At 35.7% G+C, this 25,054-nt stretch overlaps 2 protein-coding genes across 6 annotated transcripts in view; one reads left to right on the forward strand and one right to left on the reverse strand.

Moving 5' to 3' along the window:
• The window catches only part of LPAR4 (lysophosphatidic acid receptor 4), a 430,666-nt gene that overhangs the window by 116,149 nt on the left and 289,463 nt on the right, over positions 1-25,054 (forward strand). The gene's annotated exons all lie outside the window — the stretch shown is intronic.
• Positions 306-22,335, reverse strand: CYSLTR1 (cysteinyl leukotriene receptor 1). 3 transcript variants are annotated; one of them, XM_036226973.1, is made up of 6 exons: positions 21,928-22,335; positions 19,280-21,604; positions 8,762-8,829; positions 6,243-6,290; positions 5,946-6,031; positions 306-2,675 (listed from the first exon to the last, which is right to left on the reverse strand). In XM_036226973.1, exon 6 carries the CDS (start codon positions 2,646-2,648, stop codon positions 1,626-1,628), a length of 1,023 nt encoding a protein of 340 aa, XP_036082866.1. In that variant the 5' UTR covers positions 2,649-2,675; positions 5,946-6,031; positions 6,243-6,290; positions 8,762-8,829; positions 19,280-21,604; positions 21,928-22,335; the 3' UTR covers positions 306-1,625. The 3 variants fall into 3 exon arrangements, with proteins under 3 accessions (XP_036082866.1, XP_036082864.1, XP_036082865.1); XM_036226971.1 differs by having other exon boundaries at positions 5,946-6,290; XM_036226972.1 differs by lacking the exons at positions 6,243-6,290; positions 19,280-21,604.

Raw genomic sequence — 25,054 nt, forward strand, 5'->3', positions numbered from 1 at the left:
AAACAAAAATAAATGGGCATTAGTTATTACTATGCCTTAGACTTCAGGGGTCACCAACCTCTGGGCTGTAGACCGGTACCAGTTTGTGTCCTGTTAGGAACTGGGCCGCACAGCAAGAGGCAAGTGGCGGGTGAGTGAGCGAAGCTTTATCTGTACTTGCAGCTGCTCCCCAGCATCACCACCTCAGCTTCACCTCAGATTATCAGGCATTAGATTCTCGTAGGAGCACCAGTCCTTGGTGGCAAAAAGGTTGGGGACTGCTGCCTTAGAAGCCCTCTCTCTTTATATTGTGAGTTTTTTTTTTTCCTAAAGGTTTGCAACATTAGAAGTAAAATAGAAATAACATACACATGACAGATTCAGAAAGAGCTTCTTTCATAACTTTCCTTTTTCTTCACCATTATCATTTATTTCCTCTGATGTAATGTGCCTTTTGAAACACAGAATTAAGGAACAGACCACACTTCAGCAAGAGCTTGTTCATGAATATTGTATTTCAACCATAATCAAGTTGTTTATCCTGTTTTAAGAACAAAGCTTCCACTATAATATAAAACCCACTGTAAACATATCCTTGATATTTCTGTCAACATTCCAATGAAAAAGTAAAAAGTATAAAACAATAATAAAGCTTATAATTAACTTCCACTAATAAATGCATATTATAGAGCAAAATCTCTTACATATATATATAGTTATACACATATGCATAAATATAAGTACTTAAAACAATTTGTAATATCAACAAATTTTTATTTAGAAACTCATTTTTGTTAATTTCAATTCTAGTGATAAGCATGTAGAAAAGTAGACCCATTTTCATATTCTTTAGATAAATTTTTAATTATTTCCATTCAAATACAGGAATGCCAGTTGTCTGGTTTCTTAAGGAAGATCTATGTGTTATGTAGGAGGAGAATTCCCTATAAGAACTTCAATAAGCAACAAAAATCCCACCATTCTCTTTCGGGGGCCTGAGGCAGGAGCAGAAGAAAATTGGACACAAATGAGCCTTTTACTAGGTTTGTTTTCCTCAGTTTTCAGGGTGTACATTGCATGGAGCCTTTAGGGACATCTGGCTGAATACTAGGCTCTTCCAGCACTTGCACATTCTCTTCTTGAAGAAATAGCCCTACTTTGCCTAGCAAGTCAACTCTACAAAGGAAGAGGGTGATAGTATATTTTATGTAGCTCTTGGGTCATTCCAGTTCTCATCTGATGGCATGTGTACAAAAGGAAATATTAGTATGATTGAGAACTATTTGCTAACTTTATATCTTAAAAGGCTAGTTTTTACCCTTTTAAAGATTTTATTTGAGGGGAAAAATCTTAATCTGGGACTCATTTTTTTTATAGTGCCAACAGATAAATATTCTCCACTTTTTGGTACGTGATTAAAAACAATTAATAATTTAATTAACAGTTGTAGACTGAATATTCAGCACTCAAAATATCTGTGGGACCTTTAATAATGTGGATGCATAAATTAGATAGATTTATAGGCACACATTCATTTTAGTACTTGCAAATTATTAATGGAAATTCTTATTTTTGTTGTAAATGTTTTGAGATAATACTTGCTTGGGAAACTCTTTTTCATTATTTGCGTTGGAGATGGGCTTACACTATTCTTTATGTATTTCGTCTCCTTTTTCTGGTAAGGAGGACTTCTTCTTGGGTACATAAGTCATGCTGGACAAAGAATGCTTTCTAAATGTAGACAGCCTTCTCCTAAAGTTCCCCCCTGAAAAGAAATATAAGAGAGGGTCAAAGCAACAATTTGATGCAGCCAGAGACAAGGTTATGACTACTGACTTTTGCATTCTAAGGACAGAATCACAGGGTTTAGTTTCATTGTGTAAAAAGTGAAGGTGGATAGTGCGTTGAATATGATATGGCATGAAGCTGATCAAAAAGGCAGCTGTCACGACTATAATCATTCCTATAGCCTTTTTTCGACTTGATAGATTTTTCTTCATTGAATTTTTTAGCAAGGTTAAAATGATCATTGTGTAGCAGACAATTATAATAATAAAAGGAATGATAAATCCAATAAGCAATGACACATAATGCAAGACCAAAACATAATTTTTAGCTTGATTGTCCTGAGGAGGCTCAAAGCATTTGGTGTTGTTTTTCTCATCTTTGTAAGATGTGGACATTAAAAATGGAGAACTGGTCAAAATCACAAAAATCCAAATGCCAAAACACACAAATCTAGCTTTTTTCTGTGTGACCAAATTAATGTTTTGGACTGGGAAAACAATTGCAATACACCGGAAAAAGCTCATGGCTGTCATAAAGAAGATGCTACAATAGAGATTGACATACAAGGCATAGGTGCTGAGGCGGCACAGAAAGTCACCAAAGAGCCAAATGCCTTTGTGAACATAGTAGACCACACGGAGAGGCAGTGTACACACACACAGCAGATCTGCTACTGCTAAATTAATCATGTATATTTGAAAGGCTGACTTCTCATGATATGTTTTTATGAGGACGTAGAGCACAAAGCCATTGCCAAAGAAGCCCACAACAGAGATCATAGAATACAGAGTGGAATACACTTGATTGCGGAAGTCATCAATAGTGTCATTGCATGTGTTATTACTGGCAGAAGATACTGTCAGATTTCCAACTCCGTCCATGTTTCTTTAGGAATGTCTGCTTGATGCCTACAATATATATATATATATATATATAAAAAATCTTGTCAGTTTTTACCAGGCCATAAATTACAGGAGGTACTAAAGTTTCACTTTATAATGTCACTATGTACATTTTTTGACCAGGGAGGGAAGCAAGGGTTGTGGGGCATTGAGGAGGGATTCAGCTGTACCTTGTCCCCAGGAGAAGGGTTTGGGTCCTATAGGCACTTTTTCCCCTCCTTTTCCACCTATGTTTGCCCGATGGACTTCCTCTTAATCTTAAAGACCTAGCAAAAACAGCTCTGCCTTATTTTAAGTCATATTACTCTAGGACTATTCTATAAATCTTCCTTTTAAGTGAGTTTCTCAATTAGAGAATATCTCTAAAGATAGTAGTTTTATAAATGTGAATCTATCGATCATCTATCATCTATCTATCTGTCTATCTATCTATCTATCTATCTATCTATCTATCTATCTTCTTCATCATCATCATCATCATCATCATCATCATCATCATCATCTATCTATCTACTTGTCATCTATCTATTGGAAGAGCACTGAATTCTTTTGGAAAATAAAATCTGAAAAAGCATGGTTCTCCCAAGAAGAGGACTTTCTATGTAACATCTATTGGGTGATACTCCTACCTAGGGAGAATAATAAGATTTGTTATTAATGGAACACTCTCTCCTGGGAAATAATCTTTATCTAGAACATGGTTAACTCTATTTAGAGCCACAGAACACTAAGGCTGGACAAATTTTAGAAACCATCCAGTTATTTTAATGAGAAAAATAGTTCCAAATAGGTGAAATGCATTTCTAAAATCTGTACTGTAAATTAAGGCTCTGAGGAAAGATATAACATAACTAGTTGGAATATACTTTCTGGATAAGAATACTGTTCTGGCTATTCATCCTTGTTCTCTTCCTAGACTCACACTCAAAGTCTAACTGTTTGACACTACATAATCATTTCTGTTATAGCAAGATTTTGTTCCTTGATCTAGCTTAGTTCAACTATAACAGTACAGTCAATCAGGGTAATAAACAAGCTCTGATCAAAGAGAAATGAGGATAAAATAGTGTGGAAGCAGTGATTTTAGTGTTCCTCCAGATTCTTTTCCTTCGTTCTTTAAGAAAGTGGGAGCGACTCATATAATATGGTAGATAACCTTCAATTGGAGTCTAATTTGTTGGCCTTCTATACAGCTCTTGCTCTCTTGTAAGAGAGGAGGTGGGGTTTGTAATGCGAGAAGACTGCTTGAGCAAGCAAGAACTGCCAGCAATGGAGGGGACTGATCTTGTGTTTGCATTAGGCATACAGAAACAGACAGCTATAATAATTGTTATAGGTGAGATGTAACTTCCTGGACTTACTACTGCTAGCAATTATATTTGCTGTGAAAATGTGTCATCCTTCCATCCTGACTAGTTGTTATACTCCTTATTTTCATTAAAAATGCCATTATTTTCACCAAGAGCTGTTGATATATGATAAAAAATTGAAGATAAATCATCCTGAGGGTGGATATCTAATATTACAGAGAAAAATTAGTTCGCTATTCCCAACCTCTGCATTATTTTTCAGTTTGCTCTCCAGTTACCTGCCTCTTTCACCATTTGATCTCTGAACTCAGGTGTAATTATGGAAGAAAGAGAAACTGCCTAAACTTAATCTAGTCTTTTTTTGTCAGCCTTGTATTGGGTTTCCCCCACACCGGGCAGTGTTATATTTTGAGGCACTAGATGGTGCTGTTGAGATTTTTGATATAGCTTTTGTTTTAAGAACTACACTAGAAAGATTAGAAAATTAAGATGGGTCCTTCCTACCACCACTAACCCTCACTATACCCTACCACAAACTCTTTCCAGAATAATTTTCCATATTACAGCTTCCAATTATGTCATGTCCTTGCTCTAAAACCTTCAGTGGTTCCTGAATGCCTTCAGAATAAAATCCAGATTTCTTGGCCTGCTATTTAAGGCTCTATACAGTCTGGGTGCAACTGAACTTTCCTAACCTCTTTCTCAGTAATCCCCTTTGCACACCCTAAAGTTCAATGAAATAACTATTTTACTATACCAGGGATATGTGCTACATATTTTTTCACCTGCCTGTATTTTTTTTCTCCCATGTATTTCTTCCTGAAATGCCCTTTCCTCCATCTATGTGCAAAAACTACCCATCTTTAAGCTCAAATTATACTTTCTTGAACAAGCCTTCCCTCAGCTTCCATCCAAAGTAACTTCTATCTTTTTCCCTCCTAAAGAACTTTAAATCCATCTTGCGGATAAATTATTTGTATGCATATGTTATCTTCTTTCACAGGCTATCTAGTTGATATATAAGGAGGTATCACACAATGTGTTAACACATATGAAGTTCACCCAAAAGTACTCAGTAAATGTTAATCGAGTGAATGAGTAAATGAATGATGGAACAAATTTTTCATATGAAAGTATTATTTATCATTTAAAATCACTTAGAATTATCTTTTCATTCCAATATAATTAAGAACCTTTCCAGTCTCAGAGCCTGAATTGGCCCTGTCGAGTTCTTCCCAAAGTATTAAGGAAGGCATTAAATCTTAAGGCTAACTGTAAGATTAAAAAACATCCATATCTTAACAGATTTTCATTTATTTGTCAGTTAAATATTGTAAATAAATTAGAAATTCCCAGATCTTTGAATGAAATATAACAAATACAACTGATAAATAAGTGAATAAAAAGAACAAAGAAACAGATGATCTTTAGTCCCATTAATAAACTTTCCAGTCCTTACAGACCAAAATAAGCTTTCTAGTAATTTCTGCACTTAGGTTCAATTGTTTATTTATAACTAAGTAAAGTCAATGACTTATATTAGGCCATTAAAATGACTAAAACTTTCAAACAAATAAGAAATCCTGTAGGGGTTGGGATGATTTAGTTCAAGCCACTCTTACAGATGATGGCTTTGCTTGTCTTAAACAGCATTTAATTCATTTTTATAGAATTTACTGTGCTTCCTCAATAATGACACCCATACTATATGGATACAGAGATGTCTAAGATCCCATCTCTGCCTTCAAGCAGTTCACAGTCTGGTAGGGAGAAGAGTGATGGCTCAGAAGAGTGGAGAGGTTACAATACAGTATGGAAGGAGATATTTTAGCACAAAACTAATGGGTTATTAATTGGTTAATATAAACAAGAAAATTAAACTTTAGTGCAGATAATGAAGGAGTTACACCGTTAAGATAATTTGCAAGTTGAAAAAATAAGAATCATTTAGGAAATGGAGCCATACCTCTTTGTGGCACTGCGATAGTCTTTACAAATGTTCCTGGCTAGTGGTCAGTGCCTCTTATGTTGTAATATCAGATGAAACCTAAACTGAAATCATAAGATTGAAAAAGAAGTTAATGACCTTAGAAGCAGTCCAGAAGGGTCATGGGAGCTTAGTAGCCTTAGGCACAGATCCAGGGAGTGTAATGGGACATCAAAGCTCTACTGACAGATTTAGGACTAGTTATTGGATTCTGTGCCTCATCATTTTCTCTCCATTTATTTTTACATCCCCAGGGGTAAAACTTGAAATACAGACCAGGGCTGATCACAGATGTTTGCTGCTGTGTGCACATAGCTTCTGTATCTAAAGATGAACACATTATTATAAAAAACTCCTTTATGAAACCACAATATTTCCCATATTTTCTCTTCTAAATAGTTTGTTATAAAGTTCAAAGGGGAAATAATTTGGAAGTTCATATCCAAGAATCTAGTTTGCTAGGAAGAGGTATTACAACATTAAAAACATCAAGTTTATCTGTTTGAGATAGCTTAGGGACAGTTTTCCCTGAAGGAAAGGTAGCTTAGAGGACCTTGGAATCTTCTCCCTAAAAGCCCATAATTATTGTTTTTTATCATTAATTTGGCATATATATTTAGAGACCAACTGTTTTATAGTTTGTATAGTTAATTTTTTATAAGCGTAAGTCTCTTCTCTTCAATTAAACTATATCAGAAAATCTACCAAAGTATAACAAATTTCAAGAAATAGGGTTTTCTTGGAATAGTAGTAACTTTAACACTATTCTTCTGAATTTGCATTGCCTTGTAGGAACTTTCATCCCTCTCTGCAGGGACCTCTGAGGCTTGCCACTTTTCATTTAGCTGTAGTCTAAGTGCCAATAAAATAAACATCTTCCTTCAGTTTATTCTTAACAAGTATAAATAGGCTGCAACTTTCCAAAGGAACTCTACTGAAAAAAAAAAGAAATCAAAAGGAAAATAAAGGAATGCAAAATATATAAAACTTAGACAAGTTTTAAAAGGAGGAAACTGAACCTACAGCTACACTATTGCTGTTTGAGTCCATCCTGTAATCAGATAATCAATTTTCAGATCTTCAATTTCTTTTTTCTCTCTGAATTTTCCCTCCTTTTCCAGGTAGGGAGTTGATGTAGGTAACCTATTTATAGTAGTCTAGGTGAAGTATGGGTTGCAGGTGGGGAATTACTCAGAATTGCTTTTATATTTTTTTACTCGGGCAGTAAACTGTTTTTTTTTGGGGGGGGAGGGGAGGTTTAGCTTGTCTTAGGTCTCTGTAATTAATAAAGATATACTAACTGAACATTGACTGAAACAAATCTTTTTTTTTACCACTTTACATAATAGTATTGTTTTTATTTTGTAATAATCATAGATTCACTGGAAGTTAGTACAGAGACAGGCTCCACCCAGTTACTGGCAATGGTAGCATCTTACGTAACTGTAGTGCAGTATTAAAACCAAGAAATTGGTACAATCTATATGTGTTATTCAGATTTTACTTCTTTCACATGCATTAAAAAAATCCATTCTAATCTTGAAATTCTATGATTCCATGTATCTTACATCTAGAGAAAATTAACTTTGGCTCTTTCACAGTTTGTGCTTAGACTAAACTTTATTTCTCCCTACTGTGGAAAGTAGAAGAAAGTCAATGAATTTCTGAGACCTATCTATGAGAAGTTTAAAGTTACCAGACTAATATACTATTTATCCATTTCTATTGTAGCTGTACAATTACAATTTATGGCACTTATTACATGCACAAGTGTATGCATTGTCAGGGCAGCAGTGTACTGTTTCCTCAAGTTTGGGATTCTGAGGTGCCTTCTATGCTTTCTTTTTGTAATTTTGTTTTGCACCTAGCAAGCACCCAATACATTCACTCCTTGCTTCTCTTTCCTTTTCAGTTTGAGGACTCTTGTCTCTGACAGAAGCTTCAGCAAGATTCTACCATTCTTACCTGGGTGATTGGGTGGGTGAAGGTAAAATGATAAAGTAAAAGCATGGATATGTGACTTTTGATTTCAATTATTTAATTCAGGAGTTACTCAGATCTTTAGATCTTTTATTTGTATATATATTCTTTCCATAAGATCTTTTATTTGGAGACATATTTTTTCCGTAACCTTTACCTTCGCTGAATATAGAACCTGGTCAAGCTCTAGTGAACGAGGTAAATAAGAGAGCCCAATGATAATCTAAAAATTTAAGGTCCCAATTCATATACCATATCCATTATTGTTGCTGCAATAGAACTATATATAAATTAGAATGGCTGTTGTGCTTTCTAAGTGTGGTTCAGGTAGAGCTGGTGACCTACAAATGTCCTGAGGTAGTCCCCAGGCTGGTGTCACCTATTAAGTGAAGATAGTAGTAGTGCCTCTTTTTTTGTTTGTTTCCAATCAAACAAAAAACCATTCCTGATCTTCTCAACCAGATTTAATATTTCTCTCCTTTAAAGTCCTGTAGTATTTTGTTTGTACTTTTCTTGATAATTTTCATTTATTGTTTTGTGTCATAGTCATTTTTGTAGTTATTCAGTTTAAACTTCCCCATTCTTCCCATCCTAATCCCACTAGACCTAAAGGGCAATAACAAAGTCTTGTTCTTTCTGTATTTCATGCTATACATAGTGCCATGCATTTAAAATAATGGTTGATTTTAATTAATCAATTTTCTATATTATTTCACTGATGTCTTATCAAAATCAGAGGGAATCTTTGCATGGAGAAAGACAATGGGTATGGTGGAAAATTCATAGGACTGGTAGGCACAAGACCTGGGTCTTACCTCAGGCTCTGGTGGATGATTTTGTTTTCTTGGGTAGATCACGTCCTCCCTATGATCTCTTCACTTATCTGTAATTCAATAAAATTTTATCATGTGATCTCTGAATTCCCTTCTAATTTTCCATTCTGTAAATCTATGAAGATCAGGGTATGTTTTCCCACCTTGATTTAGTTTTTGCATTACAATAAAAAAGAGCAGGTAAGATAAAATATAAAGTTGCCCCACTTTCTAGGCTCGCACGTCGTTCTCTTGCCTTATCCCTTTTGTTTTACAAGTTATAACACCTCTGATTCTGGCAGTATGATCACCATTCTTCAGATCTTTAAGAGAGAAACTCATAAAGTCATCTTTGTTGGTTCCTTTTATTATTATGCATTGTATAAGGTGCCCATCCTACTTCATCATATGGCTTTGGGGTTCCAGGATCAACAATCTATCCATCTACATTTTAGCTGATGACTGAAATCAATTCTGCAGAGTTTCTAACAGGCTTTGATTCCTGTTAAAATAACACTGTGTGTGAACTCTCAAGCTCCACATTTATCAGCCCCTGTCATTTCAATTAGATAAAAGGAGTCTGGGAGGGTTTGTTAAAGCTGATGAGGTCAACAGGTAAGAGCAAAAAGGCTTTGAAAATCTGAGACCTGAAGACACTCAAGTTAACATTAAAGACGGAGAAAACAGCACAAACCTGGGAAGCTGGGAATGAGGGAGGAGGTATCTGTCCCCTTCCCAATTTTACCCCAGTTCCTGCTAACTGTTATCTAATTTGAGACAAAGTTTTGATCTTTTCAGCTCCATTGTTCTTTTTTTTAATGATTCCATGTCCTATGTTTTTAAAATATTTTTTTAATTTTTCAATTATAGTTGGCATATGATATTTTATTAGTTTCAAGTGTACAACATAGTTCTTAGAAATTTGCATAACTTAGGAAGTGATCACCCTGATATTTATAGTACCCATATGACACCACACATGGTTATTACAATATTATTGACTATATTCCTTATGCTATACTTTACATCCCCATGACTATTTTGTAAATACCAATTTGTACTTCTTACTTAAGCCCTTTCCTTACCTTTTTCACCCCTTTGAACCATTTCTCATCTGGTAACCCTCAAATGTTCTCTATGAGATTTTTTTCTATTTGTTCATTTTGTTCCTTAGATTCCATATGTAAGTGAAATCATATGGCATTTGTCTTGCTCTGTCTGAATTACTCTACTCAGCAAAATACACTCGAAGTCCATTCATGTTGTTACAGAAGGCAAGATTTCATATATATATATATATATATATATATAAATATATGTACACACATAGACATATATAAATATATATGTATATATATTTTATCTTTTATTTTTCTTTCTAAAAATCATTTATTTATTTATTAATCTATCTATTTATTTATTTATTTTAGTTTATTGGGGTAACATTGGTTAATACAATTATATAATTTTCAGGTGTACATTATCATTTGACATCTGTCTATTCTATTGTGTGTTTACCACCCAAAGTCCAGATTCCTTCAGCTACCATATATTTGACCCCTTTACCTACTTCACTCTCCCCCTAGACCCTATATTTGACCCCATTTACCCTGTCTACCTCTCCCCTCCTCCTCCACCCCACTAGTAACCACTAGTGTATGATTTTGGGTTCTTTGTCAAAAATTATTTGCCCATAGAAATATGGGTTTACTTCTGGACTCTTGATTCTGTTCCACTGGTCCGTGTGTCTGTTTTGCTGACAACACCATGAAGTTTTGATTACTGTTGCTTTGTAGTATAGTTTGAAGTTGAGCAGAGTGATGCCTCCAGCATCATTCTTTTTTCTCAGGATGGCTTTGTCCTTCCATATAAATCTGATGATTTTTTGTTCTAGTTCTTCAAAAAATGCTGATGGGATTTTGATGGGGATTGCATTAAATCTATATAATGCTTTAGTTTATATGGTCATTTTAACTATGTTGATTCTTCCAATCCAAGCACACAAAATATCTTTCCATTTCTTTGTGTCTTATTTGGTTTCTTTTAATAGGGTCTTATAGTTTTTATTATATAGGTCCTTCACTTGTTTTGTTAAATTTATTACAAGCTATTTTATTCTTTTCATTGCAATTACAAAAGGAATTCTTTTTCCCACTTGTTTTCTTTCCTGACACTTCATTATTAGAGCATAGGAAAGCTATGGATTTTTGAACGTTGATTTTGTATCCAGAGACTTTACTATATTGGTTTATTGTTTCTAGCAGTGTTCTTGTGGAGTCTTTAGGGTTTTCTATAGAGAATCATGTCATCTGCAAATAGTGACAGTTTGATTTCTTCATTTCCTGTTTGGATGCCTTTTATATTTTTCTCTTGTCTAATTACGCTAACTAGGACCTCCAATGTTATATTGAATAGGAGTGGTGATAGTGGACAGCCTTGCCTTGTTCCTGATCCTAGAGGGAAGGTTTTAGTTTTTCACCATTAAGTATAATGTTGGCTGAGGGTTTGTCATATATGGCCTTTATTATGTTAAGGGACTTTCCTTCTATACCAATTTTATTAAGTATTTTGATCATAAATGGATGCTGTATCTTGTTGAAGGCTCTTTCTGCATCTATTGATATGACTATATGATTCTTATTTTTTAATTTGTTTATGTGGTGTATCACATTAATCAATTCGCATGTGTTGAATCATCCCTGTGCCACTGGGATGAAGCCCACTTGATCATGGTGTATAATCTTTTCAATATGTTGCTGTATTCGGTTTGCTAGTATCTTATTTAGGATTTTTGCATCTGTGTTCATGAGAGATATTGGTCTGCAGTTTTCTTTTCTTGTGCTATCTTTACCAGGTTTCAGTATCAGAATAATATTGGCCTCTTAAAATGAGTTGGGAAGTATTGCCTCCTCTTCAATTTTTTGGAAGAGTTTGAGGAGAATACGTATTAAATCTTCTTTGAAAGTTTGGTAGAATTCACTGGTGAAGCCATCTGGCCCTCGACTTTTTGGTAGGTTTTTGATAGTTGTTTTAATTTCTATACTGCTGATCAGTCTATTTAGATTTTCCAGTTCTTCTTGATTCAGTCTAAGAAGGTTGGATTTTTCTAAGTACTGATCCATTTCTTCTAGGTTATTAAATTTGGTGATGTATACTTTTTCACAGTATGATCCTTTGCATTTCTGCGACATCAGTCATAATTTCCCCTCTTTCATCCTTGATTTTGTTTATTTGTGTCCTTTCTCCTTTTTTAGTGAGTCTAGCCAGGGAGTTGCCAATTTTATTAACCTTGTCAAAGAACCAGCTCTTTGTTACATTAATTTTTTTCTGTCTTTTTTTTTTGTTATCAATTTCATTTATTTCTGCTCTAATTTTTAGTATTTCTTTCCTTCTTCTGACTTTAGGCTTCATTCATTCTCCCTTCTTTAGTTTTTGAAGATGAAGCGTTAGGTTGTTTATTTGGGCTCAATCTTGTTTTTGGAGGTAGGCCTGTAATGATATGAACTTTCCTCTTATGACCGCTCTTGCTGTGTCCCAAAAGTTTTGATATGTTGTACTATCATTATCATTTGTTTCTATGTATCTCTTGATCTCTCTTTTTATTTCTTTCTTGACCCAGTTCTTCTTCAGTAGCACATTGTTTAATTTCCACATGTTTGTGTTTCTTCCTATTTCTTTCTGCAGTTGATCTCTAGTTTCATAGAATTATAATCAGAGAATATGGTTGTTATGATTTCAACCCTCTTATATTTGTTGAGGCTATCTCTGTGTGCCAGTATGTGGTTCATTCTTGAGAATGTTCCACGTGCACTAGAGAAGAATGTATAAGCAGCTGTTTTGGGATTGAAGGCTCTAATGTCAATTATGTCCAGTTGGTCTAATGTGTCATTTAAGGATGTTATTTCCTTATTGATTTTCTGTTTGGATGATCTGTCTATATCCATCAGTGGGGTATTTAGGTACCCTACATTGATAGTGTTTTAGTCTGTCTCTTCCTTTAGTTCTATTCGTAATTACTTTATATATTTCGGGGCTTCCTGATTGGGAGCATAGATATTGATAAGTGTTATGTCTTCTTGGTGCATGATTCCCTTTATCATTATGAAGTGTCCCTCAGTATCTTTCTTTATCTTTTTTATTTAGAAGTCTATTTCATCTGATATTAGTACCAGTACTCCCAGTTTTCCACGCATGCCATTTGCTTGAAATATCATTTTCTGCCCTTTCACTTTGAGTCTATGTTTGTCTTCAGAACTGAGATGTGTCTCCTGGAAGTAGAATATGGTCAGGTTTTGTTTTTTGATCCATTCTGAAACTCCGTGCCTTTTTATTGGTGAGTTCAATCCATTTACATTTTGGGTGATTTTTGAAATATGAGGTCTTCTTATAACCATTTTATCTTTTGCTTTCTGGTAGCTTGATATTTCCATGCATCCCTGTCCTTGTGTTTCTGTTTTCCTTATTTTGGTTGGTTTTTATGGGTTTTCCCTCTTCTTCTTCTTTATTTGTGTTACATACTTCAGTTCTGAATCTTCTGTGTGTGGATACCATTACAAATATGTAAAAGATAGTTATATATGAACAGTCGTCCATTTTCTCCTTTGCATGCCTTATCTCTTTTCCACTTTTTGAATTTAGATCTTTGAATCTCCCACTTTTCAGTCATGTTATCTCAGTTTGTTCCTATGTATGCTGAGCTTTCATTACTATCTTGTTAAAACAATTCTCTTCTTATTATTTAAGCTTATAATGCCCTGTTCTTAGTAAGGATTGCATTCCTCTGTCTCTCCTTGCCTGATAGTCACTTTACTCCTAATTATGTATTTTTTTTGTCATTTTGTTTTAAGTGAACTGACCCCTTTCAGCATTTCCTGTAGTGCAAGCCTCATAGTGGAGAATTCACTCAATTTTTGTACATCTGGAAACATCTTAATTTCTCCTTCATATCTAAAGGAAGGCTTAGCTGGATACATTATTCTAGCCTGGTAGTTCCTTTCACTTAATTGTTTAAATATTTGATTCCATTTCTTTCCGACTTATAAGGTTTATGCTGAGAGGTTCAAGGATAATCAAATGGGCTACTTTTATAGGTTACCATTTTTTTTCCTGGATGCCCTGAGAATTCTGTCTTTGTTGTTAATTTTTGATAATTTTAATAAAATTTGTCATGAGAATTCTGTCTTTGTTGTTAATTTTTGATAATTTTAATAAAATTTGTCATGTTAATTTTTGATAATTTTAATAAAATTTATCTCAACCTTTTGAGGTTGAGATAATTGGATGTTCTGTTGACTTCTTCAATCCCAAGTTCCAGCTCATTCCTTAGATTTGGGAAATTCTTGTCAACTATGTGTCTGTAAATACATTCTAGTCCCTGTTCCTTTTTCCTGGCCATTGATAATGCCCACTATACTTATGTTTCTTCTCCAGATGGTATCAGCTAGTTCTTGAATTTCTCTTTCTTTATTTTTCATTCTTCGATTTTTCTCTTTCTCCTTCTGATTTATTTCTAGATTTCTGTCTTGGATGCCACTGATCATTTCCTCCCTTTGGTCAACTTTATTTCCCAAGCTTGCTATTTCATTTTTCAACTCTTGTAGTGTTTTTTATTTTATCTCCCAAAGATCTTTTCTGTTCTTTTTGAGGGTTTCAATCTCCTCGTTCTGCTCGTCTCATTGTTTTTTTTTTTTAATTCCTGAAGTTGTTGATATGAATTATCTCGGAACTCACTGAATCTTTTCAGAAGTACCATCCTGAATTCTCTGTCATTGAAATTGCATATTTCTATGTCTGTAAGCTTATTTTCTGGAACTTTTTCTCTTTCTTTCTGAGAAGCCTTGTCACCTTGGTTGTTCATGGTGTTTAATGAACTATTTCTCTGCCTGGGCATTAATGGAAATGTATTCTGCTGCTTTTCCAGAAAGAAGATTTATTATATAAAGGTTTCTCTTTAGCCTGTTGCAAAGAAGGAGCTTTTCTTTTGGTTTCCAGTAGGTGACATCTAAGCCTCTTTGATCCCTGCTTTATATAAAGCTTTAAAAATACCTTTTTATTTTCTGATAGATTTTTAATCATGCTCGCAACCCTCAGTTTCAGTCTCTGTCAGTGTTAGTAACAGTTTGGTAGCATTTGCTCAGATTCCCCTGGGGCTCCGTGGTGATTGGTCTTGGAGGGTATGAGAGGAGGGGTCCTTTGGGTTGGGGGTTGGGGCCTGTGGCTCAGCCTCAGTTTTGCAATCATGGTGGGTAAAAATCAATTGCTGTTTCTCTGCCGGCCACATCTCTGCTTTCTGCCCTGTTGACTGGGTCCTGCAGCCAACTGGCCATGGGGAGTTTACAGTTATCCCAGGCAAGAATGTTCAGGGAACTTGCCACCCAAACTCGCCGCTCCTTCTCCCCTCTTATTCCTCCTGCGGGGAGCTCTGGCGGCTGAGAGAGGGAGCTTCTTTATTTCTCCCAGTCTACCGCCTGACACCCATGGTTCTGACCTGTGGTAGCTTTTATGCACAGATCCCACGTTCAGACTTGCTAATGTACAGGTTTTTTTTGTTGTTGTTGTTGAGTTTTAGAAGTTCAGCTTATTGTCGTTTCAAGGGGAGAGATCTGGGGATGTCTCTCGCTCCGCCATGTTTCTTCGTATTTTGGAACAAAATGCAGGTGCTATTGTGCAAGAATCTAGATAATGGTATAAAGTGAAAGTAAAATGTGGACACCTTTAGGAGAGTAAAGTCTATTAAAAAGAAAAGTGAAAAATTGAAAAGAATGTAGGAAACATGACTCATGAATGGACACTTTACACATCACTGAAGAAGAAAGGAACATGTGTGGGGCAGATGTATCCACACATTTAGGAAGGAACAGAAGGCAAAGAGCTTAAAACAAAAAAGGCAAAAAAGTTTTCTGGTGAGGCTGAAAGAGAGTTCAAAAATAGCCTAGGTCAGAGACTGATGAGAACCCAAAGACCCAGGAATGTGTCTGACTATAATAAGGTCTGGGTGAAACTGATGATTAGTGTTTTTTAATTCATCCAACAGGAAAGACTGAAAGATTAAATCAGTATTTAGAGGTAGTTTTACGAGTCTATTAGTTGAATACCTCCCCAAGACCTCTTTACCTTTCTAGTAAATGTTATCATGTACCGGATGGTCTGCATGTGTTGGAGGACTGCCAACAGGAGTGGGTTGATGAGGGCAGGGCCAAAGCAGAAGAGGAAGTGGGGGAGGTTGTAACTCAGAGCTTAGCCTTTTAAAGCAGATACTTCCTTTGTTCTGCTGAGCAGTGGCAAGATGCAGGAAACTTAATTTTCACGAGACAGCTCAGTGAGGTCCTACTTTTATTTGGTCAACTCCCTAATACCCTCTTTCCTATACTCCATGCATTCTACTATTGTCAAATGAAGAAAGTTAGTTGTGCTGTTCATTCTATAAGGTTGAACTTAGGGGGGTGAAGGACAATATCTCTGCCCCCCAGCTTTTTTGAGGTATAATTGTTGAATAAAATTGTAAAATATTTAAAGTGTACAATGTGACTATTCGATACACATTTACATTGCGAAGGGATTCTCCCCAAGTTAATTAACTAGGGAAATGTGTTATTAATCTTTTAATACAGTGGGTGTTTGTTGAACTAATACAGAACTGAATAGGAGAATCTGCAAATATGAGTATTTTGTAAACTATAAAGCACTATACAAGTGTAAATTTTTATGGTTCTTTTTTCTACTTCCTGACACCAACTTTGACCACCCCATCCTATGTTCTTATCTCTCTTCTTTGAACTTGTATTTTGTCTATTATCTGTATTGATAATGTTGCAGCCAGCATTCTCTTATTATATCTTTTAATGAATAGGAATCTTATCTCCCTAGATAGATTGTAAACTTCCTTAGGGCAGGAGAGAAAAAGTCCAGCCTTCTTTTTTTTTCTTAAGCTCTGTGAACCCAAGGCCTACACTATCACAATGTTTTTCACATATAAAAATGTACAATATGTTAATTGAGTGATTGGGTATAGATTGACTATAGCAAAGCTACACACCCTCCATAAGGTTTTAATCTATAAACAACCAGCTTGTACTAATGATGCCTGGTGGCTTTCCTCTATGGTAATAAAAGATCTTGGGGAAAGGAATAGAAAGACTCTCCTGTCATCACTGTAGCCCTACTATCACAATAAGTAGCTTTTTTACTTGGCATTTTCAGGGATATGCTCAGCAGCATTGTCACTAGTATTAGATATCACAGAGGAGTTGATGCTGCATTGCTGACAGCTCTAAGATGTTTATTCTCCAGTAGCTTATTCATACTTAAGGAGAAAACATTAAACTCATCAAATTGGGCCACTCTATTGTCAGACTGTTGGATTCCAAACACAGGACAATGTCAAGCCCAAAAGGAACTTGAACTGTGGCATTCAGAGTTAATAACACAGTGTGCCCCTTGCATAGTACTGCGACACAAATATTTATCCTGTGTAATCAGAATAAAGTGATGCATAAGAAAAGACCTGAAGGGACATGAAAATCACCAAAGTGAATATGGATCTTGAGGAGTGCATGAATGTAGGTGGAAATATACAGTGGGACGAGAGTTCTACCATTAGTCTGGGTGGTAGAAATATATTACGGACAGCTTACATGTGTTTGAACTTGTTGTAAAGCACTAACTTGTGAGCCTATCTTCTTCCAGGGATACCTGTATAAGTCTCTACCTAATTACTAGAAACTTAGAATCCCTGGGAGTTCTGAGACCATTGCTTACAGCTGACTCCGAAGCCTGCCTCTATCTTCTTGGTATTTAGATACCTGGATCTTGGAAACAAGATAATTCTCTAGGAGACTGCTTTTGTTGAAGGCCTTTGTCTTAAATAAGAATTCAAATTTAGGTTAAACATAAAAGGTAGCCAATCTGGAGTGAGTAGTAGCTTTAATATCTTCTGAGGCCTGAACTTTACGGTTCAGGCCTCAGTATGTAATAAGTATGTAAGATATGTCAGAGATGTTTGAAGGTTATCATTGTTAGCTTAATTCCATGTATCACATTGAGTCCATGACAACACGAAAAGAACTCCACATAAAAAAACAGAGGCTGTTAATATTAAATAGATGATAAAACTTAATAATTCTTATATGTTAGACATCTCAAATGTGATTCCAAACTGGATTTTCTTTTTCCTCTTTAGGGAAAAGGGATTGATGGAAAACAAGAAAGCCTGCATGTGCCAGAGGATTCTAAGTCTAGATCTCAGCTCCTTTTCCTTTTCCATCAGCTACATTTCAGAAGAAGCTCAAATGTTTGGGATGTATTGATTCCATAAACTCTCTAAATAAGATAATGACATTCTATTCATCAAAAGTTAAACAAGCTCTGTGTGTAAGTGCTCAAGGGCCTATGTTTACTCTTCTGCTTTGTCTCTTCCCCCCTATTTCTACCAGGGTCCCTCCCTGAACTCTCTCCAACATTTAAAGTTTTTTCTTTCTCTTTTCTCTCATGTGTACTCCTCCTTAAGTCCAGAAGCAAAACTGTTAGGACACAAAGAAGGGAGGGATCATGATAGGATAGGATGGAATGAGGAAGCCGAATAGGAGAGTTTTGTGGTGTACAACTTTTGTTTAAATAGTGATTATCTCTACCAACCTATGAATAATTCTCATTTGAAGGCAAAAGTAATTGTCAATTGACAGTGTTTTAGCACCAGTATTGTAACATGAATTAATGGACCTAAGATGTCTGGATTTATAGTCTGGTTGAATGGCTTCCTTTGTTGCCTTTTCTGTAAGAATAAGGATGTTCCACTATCTGTTATGAGTCTATTAGACTTTTTAGCAGTTGTATTTCTTCAGTGCAAATCAATGAATTGGCATTCTGACTCATGAATTGCTTTTGTAGTGTTGATTAGCATGAATCTGTCTCCTGGGAGTTTGCTCAAGCCTGAATGAACTGAAAAAGTTACTTTTCATTGGCTTTCAAATTATACCATGTAGACGTCCATATAGCTTGAAACTCAAATAACATTGGTGTGAGGGATAAAAATGCTTTTGGGGTTTTGAATTTTATCGAAATAATACATGTACTATGCCTACCTATATATTCTGGGAACATGATTTGTTTTATAACCATGGTTGTAAATTTGTGGTTGGACAAGTGGCTTTAGGACAGAGTAGTGGCATATTGTTTAACATTCAGAACATTGTGTAAAAAAAATGTTTTCAATTTTAGCTTTAATCCTAAGAACGATGGACTTAATGGAAGTAATAGCTAATGAAAAATGGATGGTGGATAGTGTTTTCACACAAATACTTTCTTAAATACTACTCTTAAATATTTTATTTCAGAATTCACATTGAGGTTTACATAGGTATTGTAGAGTTAGTGGTAACAAGAGAACTGGATCCTACTGACAGGTTTTAGGAGTAGGATGAGATTACAGATGCTTAAAGTAAAGTCACTGGTAGTATTGAGAGCAAAAAATAACTGGCCCTACTCCTTCTACATACAATCAAGTTTGTTGTGTGTTTTATTTACCTGAATAGACTTTAAACAAAGCCCTTTGAATGGTGGTTTGTATTTCCAAGTTGCTTTCATATTCTTATTTATCATTTTAACAGATCTGAAAACCAAACTCATTACTACATTTAATACTTGAGGAAACCAAGAAATACTGATGTTCAGTAACTTGCTAAAGAATGCACAGCTGATTAAAAGGCAAAACTAGGATGAACTCTCAGTTACCCAGGGACAGTTTCTATTCCAGTGAAATCCATACAGAAAGGTAGTTTAGAGCAGAGTTTGCTCCAGTTCAAACTGGGAGATTGCTTGAAACAAGATATCTCTATGCTTGCTTATGTTAGAATAACAATATTTATTGAGTGCTCATGGTGTGTATGAGGCACTATTCTAGTTATTGTTCAGCAGGGGAGGTTTAAAATAAATAACCTAATGCCTTCCCTCAAGACTCTTATTATCTTCTGAGGAGGATAATTATATCTCTGTGGCTCTTATTTTTTAGGACCCTCTTCTTCTTGCCTGGAAATGTAGACACTGCACAAGCTGTAGTCCTTGGTCATCTCTTAGATTTGCTTTTTCTAAGCTAAGCCGTTCTTATGGCCTTGGCTATCTTTCACACTCCCCAGATTTAACTTTGGCCTCCACCTCTTACCCATCACTTACATTCATGGCCATTATTTGCAATCCATCAGACAATGCTTCTTGGAATTTTTGCCATCTCCTTAAACTCAAAAATAATCATGTCCTACACTCCCCACTTCCATTCCCAAATTACCTATTTCTATGAATAGTAGTAGCACCACTGCCCAGATCTCCACAGTTTCAAAATTCAGACGTCTCTGACTTACTCCTTTCCTATGCTGTCTGTATCTAATCACTCACCAACTTCCATCTAATATTCCTAATGTCCCTTGCCACTAACTTAGCCTACAGCTTTAATTCCACTCTTTCTGTGGCCTCCTCATCTAATTTTTTTCAAATGTAGTCACAACTATGAAACTCTGCCAGATTCATCTCAAAATGTTTTTTCATCATGTCCTTGCTTATTCAAAGTTTGCTGATAAGATTTTCCATTAAAAAGTGCCTGGAATTGATGTCTAATTATCTTGCCTTAAACTTCCATCCAAATTTATTTTATATTACTCCTCAACGAAATCCCTTTACCCTAGCCAGATTATGCTCCTTGGCATACCTTGTAGGTACACCTGTAAGTTCCCAAAGGGCAAGAACTATGTCTTACCTTGTTTTGTGCCACATACTGTATTGAGTCTAATTAATACTTGTTTAACTGGATTACAACATATTTGAGAGATTTTAACAAGAACATAAGAAATAACAAAATGGATCAAAGTAGAGGTTCATGTAGAGCTATGTTATTTGGGAGATTATGATAGTTATCCTTCATGGCTTTAGATTCACAAGGTCGGATATGTACCTTATGGGTCTGTGCCATTCTTTTAATCCCTTATTTTCAACCAATCATACAGCAAAGGCAAATTTATAATTTCTGCACCATGGATAAATTTGTTTTTATCCTAGATAAATAGTTCCTAAACATATCAAAAGTTTGATTAAAGGTAGGAGGAAAAAGTTAGTAGAATATGAAATTAATGATTCTGGATTAGGAAGACACAGAAATGCTGGATTCAGATGTGACTCAATCTGTAAACTCTAACCTACAATTCTATTTGAGTTCACTGTCTCCCAGGCTGATTTATTTCATTTTCAGGAACTGATTGGCATACAATGCAGTCCCAAGTCCAGGTTTAGTTACATTTTGTTTTTGAATAATCACCTGATAAATGTATGGTGTCATGGCCTCTTACTAGGTTTTAAAACAATCAGAGCATTGGAAGGCAGAACAACTGAATTCAAGAGTCAAGGATTTTTCTTTCTTTTTTTTTAAAGCTAGATAGGGAACCCACCAAACCATTTGTTTACCTTTGAAAACAGCTTCTTTGCCATTTAAGAAGAATGCTCCTGGCCAAATATTTTGATTAAATTGAAGTTTTGGCTCTGTGTGAACCTGGTCTATGTCAAATATGTTTAAGTCACTAAATAGATCATGTAATATTCTATTATTCATTTATAGTTCTGAGAGCTTTCTATTTTCAGTGTCCAGTCATAATTTGTCAATTTCTAGTTGTGTGGTATGTTTTCAGAGAATTTTTTAACCTGAGTCTATTTTCTTATTTGTAAAACAAGGATAGTAACACTTACCCTGCCTAAATTGTAGATATTGAAAGGATCAAGTGAGATAATGAATATGAAAATACCAGATCATTCTTCACTGGTTTATCTTCAACAGTCACTATATATATTTTCTTTTCATATTGAAGGAAACTACCAGTACAGATTAGAGAAATGATATAAAGCCATTAAAATATAATTTTAAAATATTCCCTATATTTCCAACTTAATTGCAAAGGTAGTGTAGACTTGGGGAATGTTACATCGAACCCCTAGCAGAAGTACTGAGCAATACTTGTTGATAGACTTATTAGATTATCAAGCTCTGGCCAATAAATAAAACAGAAATAATTCATACTAGCAGCCTAATTTAAAACAGGTAGGGCAGATCCTCAAATCCTGGGAATTTGTTAAAATCAACATAATTTTACTACATGCAATTCTGGTCCTAGCATTGAAACGTTGACTCTCCTTACCTGCTAACTTCAAGGTTGCATTCACTCTCTGAAGCAAGCTCCAAGTCTTCAGTAAATCCAGTTTACCCGGTTTTCTTGAGAACTAAACCTTCGTTGGTGAGCTGCACAGTGAATCTGAATACACCGGGGGGGTCCCGAAAGTACACTCCATTCACAGGGCGCCTGCTTTTTAGGCAAGCTTCTTTGAAAAGCCGGGTTGCTGCTATTTTTAAAAGGAGAGAGGGCAGGGCACATATGCTAGCCAATGTATACAGATTCTTCTTCCTCTTTCAGATTAGTCCTCAAACTGTTTAAAGCACGCCTAAGTTTGGCTTCTCTGGTGTCAAGTGGGGGAGGGGAAAGTAGAGGGAGGGAGGAAGAATAGAAACTGGAGACTTGCAGGTTGTTGTGTGTATAAATGAAGTTTTATCTCTAGCTCCAGGAACAGAATCCTCAGGAAATCACACAACTGCTCTGAGATGGGAAGCAGGAAGCAGTATATTATATCTAGCTTAGTTCTCTCTGATTTTTATGACTTGGGGGTAGCTGGACTATTTGTAGGCAGAGAAAAATAATCCTACCAGTATATGCTAATCTAGCTGCCATTATATGAAACTTGATTTTAGGCAAGATAAAATTTCTCTCTCTCTCTCTCTCTCTCTCTCTCTCTCTGTCTCTCTCTCTCTGTGTCTCTCTGTCTCTCTCTCTCTGTGTCTCTCTGTCTCTCTCTCTTACCTTTATGACAATTGTGGCTCTATCCACATTCTAAAAAGGCTTAGTTTAAGCTTGGTTTTCCCAAATCCCTACAATACATTGCCCCCACTGGATTAAAAGTGAGTTGTTTTCTGTTACACTCTGAATGGTCTAGAATGACTGGGCTTGCTGCCAGGGATTCTGTGTTAGGAATTTGGAAGCCAGGTAAATGCTCTTGACCTTTGGCTATGCTCTAGGGTGTTGGACATATGGTATACTCTGTCCAGCTTCTGGAGAATGGGGACATGGCAGTCTGCTATGTGCTGATTTGAGCTTGGGGCAGCACCTTCATGTTCTGAACCAAATGATGAGACTCTGATGTGAGTTGGTTACATCAATTATATTGAGTTATATTAAGACACTCTGTATGGGGATAGGCATATTTATGTTTATTTGAAAACTCTATAAAACAAAGCCCTGTAACTAATAATTAATTTGGTTGTGTTCAGTAAAACATGAGCCCAGCCACAGCCTTCTGGTCTGCTACATGCTACAGGAATAAAGCCATTTACTCAAATTTTGCACCTGTAGTTACCGGAATTATCTCACAGCCAACCTGAAGCCAGAGCTCTAAGGTTTCTCAGATATTCATCTTCATTCATAGAATTCTTGGTTGTGGTAGTGGTTGGGGAAAAAGGCTAACAAACAAAATTAAAGGGGGAGATAACATTTGGATCCAAGACCAGACTCTCTAATCATCCCTGTTTGTTTTTTTTTTTACTTATTAAAATGACACTACTACAATTTCTTCAACTGAGTTTGGATCTACAGAGATATAGGGGAAAGTTCATAAAGGAAATAGAAGGTGAGCTATCACTTCCTCTCCAGTCTGGACTGTTACAGCCATCTTGAGCTATGGTGGAAGGGTAGTTCATACTGAGGTAGGTAAGGAAGAGAACAGAAAGGAGCTATATCTTTGAGCTTTAAGATGGCACCACAACAGCTGTGGCAGTGAGGGGATGCCCAGTGGTGTTTCTGTGTCCTTTCCTACTCATTTCCTTCCTTAACTGCTTATGTGCTTCCTGAGTAATGAGAAAGGCAGTGCTCCACCCATTCCCAATTAGGTCTTTGCCTTGTACAACTGCATCAACTTATACCATATTTTTTATGATTGACAGCAGCTTTTTAAAATCTCCTTTCCTTACTTCTCTATCCTTTTTTTCCCTTTCTGTACACCTTCATTACATACTTATCCTCACATTTTCTATCGTTTCAGAAAATAGTGAAATACCCAGACTGTTCCTTATTTACTGCCATCTCTCACCTTTTTCTCATTTTTTCAGACTCTTTCAGTTCTTACTTTATTATTGGGATATAAAGTACCAAGTAGGGAATGGTGAAGGAGAGGGGGAATAACATGTAATTGGATGGAGACTCTGTCTTAGCGAAGTAGGATTTAGGTAGAAGGTTAAAAGATTTCCAGTCATACAACATTCACATTAACTATGAGCCATAGGATTCATAACTTACATGAATTCATAGAGTTGAAAAGGTGCCTTGAAATATCATTTTGTTTAGAATTTTTATTTAATTGAATTCCTGAGGGTATGACAGGTCCCCAGCTCATTGTGTCCCCAACTGTTAGCTCATTACATTGTTTGGTTTGTAAAAAAAATAATCTAGTCAAGCTCTTTTATATTACAGATGAGGAGACAGGCCAGAGTGAAAGAGACTTTTTCAACATGTATTTATTTTACCACAAAATCAAGAGGAGTCATTTTTTTTTTCTTCCAGAACTTAAATTCTTCCATAATCAATACTAATAGCACTTTGTATAAGGTAGATAAAAGAAGAGTGTTACTGTACTCATAGCCCAGTTTTATATACACATATACATCATTTACAGACACTGGAATTGCCTTGATTCATCCTTTAGTTTTAACTTATAGAAATGCAGAGACAACGAAAAATATGTCTAGCTGTAGAAATATGGCTCTTATCACTTTCCCTCTTCCTACCCCAGGGCCTATCCAATGAGTATAAAGCACCCTTGGATTATCATTTCTGGTGAGGCCAAGGTGCACTAATTGAGAATTCCAGTGAGTTTGAATGAATAACATTTACTCTGCATTAAACCTGTAGAACAGAATAGCATAGACTGCCTAGGAGAGATGGTACAGATCATTTAAGCCAATATTCCTACATTATTCTGTGTTGTCCAATGCAGTAACCACTAGCTATGTGTGGTTATTTAAACTTAAATGTATGTTAATTAAATTAAATCCAATTAACAATTCTATCCTTCAGTCACACTAGCCACATTTCAGAGGCTTAATAGCCACATATGGATAATGGCTATTGTGTTGGGCAGCTTAGATTTAGAATAGATTTTAAAATTAATACCATGTTTGGGTTAGGGAGTATCACTGATTAAAGGTTATATATGTAAGTGCCA

This window comes from Rousettus aegyptiacus, unplaced genomic scaffold (genome assembly GCF_014176215.1).
Source record: "Rousettus aegyptiacus isolate mRouAeg1 unplaced genomic scaffold, mRouAeg1.p scaffold_m13_p_9, whole genome shotgun sequence".
NCBI lineage: Eukaryota > Metazoa > Chordata > Mammalia > Chiroptera > Pteropodidae > Rousettus > Rousettus aegyptiacus.

Coding starts and splice junctions, on each gene's coding strand:
- CYSLTR1 (XM_036226972.1), bottom strand. CDS start 2,648: ATGGACGGAGTTGGAAATCTGACAGTATCTTCTGCCAGTAATAACACA.